Source organism: Lineus longissimus, chromosome 13, assembly GCF_910592395.1.
Source record: "Lineus longissimus chromosome 13, tnLinLong1.2, whole genome shotgun sequence".
Classification (NCBI taxonomy): domain Eukaryota; kingdom Metazoa; phylum Nemertea; class Pilidiophora; order Heteronemertea; family Lineidae; genus Lineus; species Lineus longissimus.
Window position 1 is genome coordinate 11,407,326 of NC_088320.1, and position 9,131 is coordinate 11,416,456.

General features: G+C 42.1%; 2 protein-coding genes across 2 annotated transcripts; one reads left to right on the forward strand and one right to left on the reverse strand.

Moving 5' to 3' along the window:
• Positions 1-4,354: 4,354 nt before the first annotated feature.
• Positions 4,355-5,455, reverse strand: LOC135497674 (piggyBac transposable element-derived protein 4-like). Its single transcript, XM_064787506.1, has one exon. The coding sequence runs from the start codon at positions 5,453-5,455 to the stop codon at positions 4,355-4,357; it is 1,101 nt and encodes a 366-aa protein (XP_064643576.1).
• Positions 5,456-7,706: 2,251 nt separating this feature from the next.
• Positions 7,707-8,865, forward strand: LOC135497675 (uncharacterized). Its single transcript, XM_064787507.1, has 2 exons — positions 7,707-7,866; positions 8,171-8,865. Exons 1-2 carry the CDS (start codon positions 7,707-7,709, stop codon positions 8,863-8,865), a joined length of 855 nt encoding a protein of 284 aa, XP_064643577.1.
• The last annotated feature ends 266 nt before the right edge of the window (positions 8,866-9,131 follow it).

The window sequence follows — 9,131 nt, forward strand, 5'->3', positions numbered from 1 at the left end:
CCCATGAAAGACAGTTGCAAAAATCAAAAAAAAATCGAGGGTCAACCATTGAACTTTCGAGACATGTTGAATTTTGCACAAATTAGCGAAAAACGCACCAACTGGCACTGGACGGCATTTCAACACGGGGCGACGCACATCCCAAGTTCAGCGTACACATACGTCGGCAACAACAGTATAAATGCGTAGTTTCTTGTCAGTCGCCTATTGAGTAGCGCTCTAGGTTTCAGAAACTCCAAAAAAACATGTCTTTGCCAAAACAACTGCTGAATCAACGCTGACATACTGTAAGGACCGAGAAATCAATGATTTTAGGAACTACGGTTAGGGCTTGGCCGCACATGAATAAAAAAGAAACTCCCTAATGAGACACTTCTCCATCGATGAAAGTAGTTCGAAAATGCACTGGGTGGACAGGAGACCAGTCCTATCAGATCAATGGAACATTGTCCATTTCGCAAAACCACGAGGTTGACTGCATGGACTCTGGCATGTCTGGGGCTCTGCCAAGTTAAAATCAATCATGGTATAAGAGACTCCTCTCAACCCTAATTTATGTAGGGCGACAGAGACTAAATCAGTAATGTACGACATCCGGGATACGGGTGACGACATGGGATCGTTCCCGCGCTCTCCATGGTATATAATCGCAGAATTCTATTTGAATTGCTCGGTCTCGCGTTCGCAGGGTTTTGCGCCTTCGGCGCTCGCATTTTGCGAAACGGGCGACCCCCCCCCCCCCCACCCCTGCTGCGACATCACGCTCCGCCCCTGATAATCGACTCTTCTTTTATCATTTTCTTCTCACACTTCAGATATACTTATATATGTGTAGTGAGGTCCTCGAACATGTTTATTAAACGTGGCCAACATATAAAGCAATTAAACCAAGTTTCTATACATTTGATACATGCTGTCTCTGCTTCACTTCAGTCAAAGAGTTGGCGTACTTAAGAAAGGCTTCTGACCACCAGAAGGCGGCCAATAACAAAATGGATGGATGCCATGACAAGAGATATCGCATCTCTGAAGAAGATGTTATCAAAATCATTCAAAGTAACCGAGTCAGTTATATTGGTGAGGTTCAATAACTATTGAAGAAGAATTCTTAATCTGAATACATTGTAATTTTATCTCATGATCTAAGAAACTAGGGATATTATGAATATCAGGGTCATTAGCGCAGACGGTAATGATATCTATGTAGCTGGTGAAGAAGTAAAAAAAGTCCCCTGGAAAAAGTGTCCGGGTCTATTGTAGCTCAGAGACTGAAGCGCATAATAGAAACCTTTGTTCCCCGGACATTCTATCCAAATTATAGGACATTTTAAACTTCTACACCGGAAAACGGCAGGGGTGATAATGGACTTTGACTGACAGGTATAGACATATTCTCTATACATATCATTGTGGCAGTTTGTGCAACTTCAACTAAGGCCTTTATGAATGGTTACGTTTATTCTCTTACATTCACATATCTATTTGCAGGAACCATATGACTGTTGGCTAAAAAAGTCATTTTCCTTTGACGTATGCACGCCAGACAACAGCCAATTGCTAGCAGTAAGTCAAGTTTTGAATTACAGTAGTTAGTAACCATAAACTGATGATCCCACGCCATGCAAACATTTCAAATCATGCTAGGTGTTCAGTGGTAGGCCTCATAATCAAGGACAACAATCACAACCAATCAGAATAACAACTCGTTTAACCCTCTTTGTAAAACATGGCAATGATAAGGCCATGATGATTTTTCTGTTACCACCACGGCCACGGTGTCCGAAGGCGTGATCCAAGACTATCTATTGACTGAAGTCATTCTAAATACTAGTCACTAGTGTTTTAAATATGATTCACCTTTCACCATGTCCTTTCTCTTTCAAGGATGAAATAACATCGCTGCTGAATACGCACGGCTTAGATTCTACAGATCCGCACATTATCCAGGCGTGCTACAGTCACAAGAAACATAGGTTTACTCAGTACAGGAGTGACCTGAAGAGAAAGGTAATTCCTCTAATTTGTATGCATACGCCTGGGTCCATCCAGAATACAGTTACCTTGTCTTTCGGCCAAGCTATAGCAATCGAAATCAATAAACGAAATTCACACAATATGGAACATACACATGATTAACATTGAGTGTTCACCCCGGGGTGTTCACTAAACGATCTTAAGTTATTAATTAACGGCCCCAAAACTTATGAGAATCAATTATTAGAGTTCCAGGGTAACTTACATATAGGTCGCTATTAGCCTATTAGCAGCAGTGTATTATTACTATTAAGTGCTTAAGTCGCTTGACCAGTCTTATGTAACCTGGTACAATCACATGCACATCAACATTTCCACTCAACTGACAATATACTGCTCATCGTGATGATGTTGAATAGGATTGTCTGATGAGTGCTGTCTGCGTTGTTGGGCTGGAGTTTTGATATTATTCACCCTGCCCATTAACATAAATCTAAACTTATCCGATATAAACATATCTGATCTAGATTGATATGTGCTTGTCATGGACCTGCCATGGAGTTACGATATATGTTTCATTACATGTATTCAGTTAGCAGCGAACATGTATCTGCAGATTGCAAGTGCACCCCTCATGTACATGGAGATGGCCAAAATTAGACTCTTCATCACTACTTTATTTTGACCAGACAAACAGCCATACCCTGTGATATTGCATTCTTATCAATCGCTCGCCATTTGCATTGCAGCGCTCATTTGCCTACAGCGTCAAGCTGTTCCGTCGAGATGAGGGCCCAGCAGAGCCAGAGGAGAAAGACTTTTGGCGTGGCTATACAAATTACAGGTGCCTAGCTGTGGATAGCCCCGACAGCTTGGCCAAGCTGTTGGAGATAGACGACAAGCGGGTGGGGAAAGCCATTGATTGTAACATGTAATTATGGGGGTTAATTGAACAGAAGGGATTAATTGTAAATAATTGTAAAGCGGGTGGGGAAGCCGTTGATTGTAACATGTTAATATGGGGGTTAATTGTATAGAAGGGATTAATTGTAAGTAATTGTGAAGTAAAATGATTGTAAATAAGGGGCAAATAAGATTTTAATTCAAATGTAAATAAAGTGATTGTAATTAAAGAGGTAAATTTAATTGTAATTGTAATTAACGTGTAAATGAAATGATCGTAAATAATATGAAAACATTATTGTAAAGTATGGTGTAAAGTGCACATTAAGTTTAATATAATAAATATGGGTTAAAAAGATTTTATTTCTTGTTCTTTCTGTACAACTCTCGCAGCTAATTCTAGCCCGTTAAGCGTGTAGTTTTTAAAACGTTAACTTCCCCCTATTGTGTAATTAATTTGACAAAAAACGTCATTTTTGGACCTTTTTATTCCTGATTGGATAGCACTGTTGTTATTGCTCCTATACATGTTCTGTTGCATTTTGTATGTCAAATATATGTTCTTCCTTTGTTCTAAGTGTGAAATAATGAAATAAATAGTGACATTTATTTTTATATATTGTATTTTGAGTCCCTTTTTACACATTTTTGACGAATTTTTGAAAATTTGATGAATTGTTGAAAAGTATAATTCAATTTTACAATTTGTCTCCTTTTTGGGACAGAATAGTGTACATACTACTTTCTTCTACATCTCTTTGTGCAATAAATTTTACTGGGGGGTGAGAGACATGATCCAGGGGGATGGGAGGAACTATATCAGTCCTGCACAACTCGGCACAACTTAGCGAGGTTAGGCAAATTTCAAAGCATGGAGTAATGCACAAAGCCTTGTCACACTTGTTACACATGTAACTTGTGTCTCTCCTGGTGCCTTTTGATAAGCAGACATGACATTTCCTTTGAGGGTACTCCTCCTTGGGTGTTTGGGGGATGCAGGTAAGGAAGTGACGCTCAGTGAGGCGCAACGGAGTGTCACTATGGGACGGACGCCCCACCCTCTTCTCTCTCTGTTGTACCTTGTACTTCCCAACTAACCTATCCACCAGTGACAGAATGAAGCTTAGTCTTGGACTGGTTCCTTCCATCTTCTTGAACAAGATATGGGCATTCAGTACAGCCATATCCAGGATATGACGGAACTGCTTGATATAATACTTTTTCAACCTTTTCCGGGAACCTGGGTAGGCAGAAAAGAAGGCGTCACTCAGGTCAACACCACCCATGGTATCATTGTAATCGCAGCACACTTGTGGTTTCATTACTGGTGGCTTATTTGGATCTGCTCTTGCTACTTGCCTGGTTCTGGCCTCATGGATGGTGCTGAGCATGTGGACGTCCTTCTTGTCTCTCCACTTCAGAAGCATCAGCTTCTCACTATACACAGCTTTGATCTCTACCTTACGAAGTTTCTGCTTCAGAAAGTCTTTGGGTAGACCTTTTTGTGGTTAGGCCTGATGGTTCCAACAGCATCAGTGCTTCTTGCACAAAGTTCATCATAAAGACCAGGTGAGCTAAAAAAGTTGTCCATATTGATACAGTAACCTTTGTTGAAGAACTGCCGACCAAGTGTCAGGATTACTTTTGAACGCATTGGTAGGTCCTCATCAAGCCCTGGATCATACACCGTACCCTCCCCTGTGTAAACAAAGAAGTCCAAGATGTAGGCTGAGCTGGACTTGCATATCTCGAACGACTTTATCCCAAAGCGTGCACGTTTGGAAGGGATGTACTGTTCCCACCCCAGTCTTCCCTTCCACAGCATAAGGGACTCGTCGATAGCTACGTCCCTCTCTGGCTGATAAACTTCTGAGAATCTTCTCTTCAAGTGCTGGAGTATTGGCCACAATTTGTACAGCTTACATGGAATGGTATCATCGTCTCCTGCTTTGGTGTTGTCTGCGAAATGCAAAAACTTGTTCAAGAGGACGAACCGGTCATAGTCCATTACATCACGGAAGAAGGGTGTATCCAGGGAAGCCCTCTTCGAAAAATACTGCTGATACTCAGCCCTTCTTCTTCTCCAGGGGGTTGTATACAAGCCTAAGTAAACCCTCATCTCATCACCAGTAGTATCTTCCCATTGTTTAGCCCGAGAGCGACGTTTCAGTCCAAGTCCCTTGTCATTCATGAACTGCTGGGCAAATAGATTGGTCTGAGTTACGATCAGATCAATCAACTCATCATTGAAAAAGAGTTCAAAAAACTCCAGAGGATCCTCTGGGTCGTCAATGTTCACCTTCAAGCCAGGATTGCTAGTGAAAGGGAACCTGGCCCTTGCTTGTCCATGTGGACTCCAATCTCGATCTGGCACACGTGGTCCTCTTGCACGTGGTCGACCACGTGGTCCTCTTGCACGAGCCACCACATGGCGGGGCGCGGGCCCATCACCAGCAGCCCCATTATTATCACTACTACTGGCACTAAGATCACCAGGATCATCACCCTCAGGCTCAGATTCAGTGTCTAAGTCACTGGCGTTTATCAAATACGCCTCATTCCCGATCGTCAGTTTCATATTCCGAACCAACGTAAGACAACAAATCATCTTCCGACTCCAGAATACTGTTCAAGACCTCTTCTTCAGAGAGCTTGCGCTTGCTGGACGATGCCATTATTGTCCACGTGCATAGTCAAACTCAAAGCTGAACACGAAGTTACTCAGAACGAGATTTTGTTAGTCAGAACGAGGTTGTGTCGTCTTGCAAATGTTCAGGCAAAGATTTCCTCGACCACGTTTCCAAGACGTAATATAACGTCCTACGCACTCAGGAGAGCCGTTATACACATGCTGCGATTGTGGGGGAATTCCCAAGGGATTCCCCCAAGTGACGCCTGTCCATCACGCCTGTCCTGAAGGAATTGCACTGGCTGCCGGTGGAGCAAAGAATGATTTACAAGTTGTTGGTCCTGGTCTACGGAGCGATACATGGCACAGCCCCCGGGTACCTTTGCAGCCTCATCACTCCCTACGTGCCAACCCGGCCACTAAGATCAGGGTCGCAGGATATTATAACTCAGCCAACATATAGACTCAAAACGTTTGGTGGGAGAGCATTCGAGATTCTTGCTCCCCAAATGTGGAACACTTTGGACGCCACACTGCGACAAGAGACCTCATTGGCCACATTCAAAAGTTCTCTAAAGACATTTCTATTTCGAGACTATTTCGGGGTGTGATTCAAACTAGGTGGGGAGCGCCACAGAACATTGCGACAGTGATATGGGGCGCTATAGAAATGCTAATTCTATCTATCTATCTATCTATCTACGAACTATGTTCTAAGAACAGGTTGGGGAAAATACCTCCTAGGCGTTATATTACGCCCTACACACAGTGAGTGGCAGTTGTCCAGGACGTTATATAACGCCCTACGCACTTAACGGGCTAGACTGATTAATCAAAATAAAATCAATTGTGAAACGATGCCATTCACTAAGTATGTCTTAGGTGGTAATGAAATACACAGGATAAGGACAAAGTATACTTATAAGGGATGTTTAAGTGATCACATTTCATCCAATCAGGAGGGAGCAAAAATGATACACTCTGACACTAGTGGAACTATGATGGAACTCACAGCATAAAATCTACCACGGAAGTCCCATGAACGTTCCATCCATGGAAGCCCCATGAACGTTCCACCCATGGCCCGTCAGTGGATAGCTGATGGGAGACCAGTAACTGTTGTTAAACGTTGTTCCATCCATGGACTCCATGGATGGAACGTTCATGGGCCATCAGCTATCCATGATAGTTGACGGGGATTAATCATGAACTTTCCGTCCATGGGCCATCCATGGATAGTTGATGGAGAGTCTCCATCGGTTATTCATGGATTGCCCTCGTGGATGGAACGTCCATGGGCCATCAGAGGATAGTTGGTAGAATCCGTTATAGAATCTATGATGGGCCATCATAGATTATATGATGGAATATACGGGTAAACTTGGCCAATTTATTTTTATATTCCATAAGTTTGAATAATGCCACTCTAACGTGTTTATGCTTTTGATACATCGTTTCTTGCCTATTTTGAGGGTCTCACTTTCAGTTAGCAAAATCGAGTGGGTATTATAGCAAGACCTTATATACTATCAGTAAGCAACCATTTTTCTGCAATTTATTATGAGAGATGAGTGTTAAGCCACCGAAGTTCTACTAGAAATGGAAGATTTTCCTCCAAACAGAGCCAGTACATTGGGTGATTTCAAAGTCAGTTTTTAGATTTAATTTTAAAACTAAATGGAACACTAAAACCCTTGATTAAACCAGCATTGAAATGAAGTGGGTTTTAGTTTCATCCTATTTCAAAGTCGGTGTTTGTTGGTTTTAGCATTATGTCCGGTTTTAGCTTAAAACTAAGGGACGGTTTTAGTGTCAAAAACTAACACCGGGGCTAAAACTAAAACTCTCCTCAACACCAGAAATGAAATCAGTTCTGGTGTTAGTTTTGACACTCAGATTTAGCATTATCTTATTTCAAATTAGGTTTTAGTTTCACACTGAAACCAATTGGAACACCAAGGTCTGATCTTAATCCCAGCTCGGTGTTATATTTGGAGGTTTTGTAGTGCATTTTGTATTACCAATAAAACTAACACCTTAGGCATTAACACCGAGTGGATTTCAAAGTTAGTGTTGGTGTTAAGAAGGGAAAAAAATCATGTTGTTCGTGCCATTTCAAGAAGTAGTTGCTGGTATTTTGAACGCTGATGGGAATGATGATGGAGAAAGAAGACGACCAAATTTCGTTCGACGACCAGCAATGTCCTCAGAGTCACCCGACAAGCATATCAGACTTAATGCTCAGCAGATTGGAGAACTTGTGAATGAATTTCATGAGCACAGATCACAAGGCAAGCCTCGAGCTTCGAGACCTGCATCAGAGAGAAGGATTGAGATTTTTCTGGCATATCTTGCTTCAGGTATATACATGTAAATCCAATTTATCCATAGGGCAGGGGCGTAGCAGCTGGAGGGGGGGGGGCTGGTGGGTTTTAGCCCCCTCACCTTTGCCCATGGATGTTTAAAAAAATAAGTAAAGAGAAGTTAAGTTCTGAACCTTGGGTATTTTCATAATTTCGCATTCAACCTTCAGTCTGGAGGGAAAAAAGCAAATCCTTCTCAAAAGCATGGAACTGAGCAGTGCACTCCTCAGGTCTCTGCATGGTACTAGAATTACATTTGTACAGTTGTCACAGTATTATGGGATTTTTATCTTTGTTTCAGGAGGTTACTACCGTCAAGTTGCCTACACGTATGGGGTTGCAACATCAACTGCATCCGATTATTTACATGAAGTAAGCGACTTCATGATGGACAGAGCTCCAAATTACATTAAACTTCCACAGCCAGAGGAATACCAAGATCTATCATCACCATTAACTAACATAGGAGGGAGAGTTACCCGTGTGATCCTGTACATCGATGGACTTATCGTAAGGATTCAGCGCCCAGCGCATGCGGGGGATGCCTATTATTGTGGACGAGCTGGCAAGGCCTGTGACTCTATTAATGTCCAGTACGTTGTAGATAAACGAGGAATTGTCCGACATGTTGTATCGGGTCTGTCTGGTGCCACCCATGATAAGACCGCCATTGAATGGTCTCAGGAATTCATGGATTATCTTGATGGGTTACCAGATGATGTGGTTGTCCTTGGTGATCCAGCGTATCGCAATCTCCATCCACGAGTCACAACTACGTTCACCGGAAGGAATCTTACTCGCGAGCAGCAAGCATTCAATGGCCATTGCACCAGGCTGAGGCAGATTGTCGAAAGAAGCATTGGAGCCACAGAGCTGAAATGGCGAATGGACCAACACAAGGAAAATAGATATGCAGCAAAAGGAGGTCCCCTTTTTGCTGCTAAGTGCACCATTAGTATTTGTGCACTCCACAACCATTTTACAAATTTCCTGTGATGACTGATTGTGATGTGAAAAGACAAAAACTTTTTCTCAACAGAAACAATGCTTTATTAAACCATGGACATGAATACCTAAGCGCCATGATTAAACATGTTAGATAATGTGATCAACTTCGAATATTTGTACAAATTGACAGATGAAATAAATTAACAATAACGTGATCAACAATGATGTACAAATGGAGTACAAAAGTAACAATGTCAATGAGAAGATGATGAATTCAAGTCCTAGGGATTTGAAGCAATTAATGGGCTAATTTA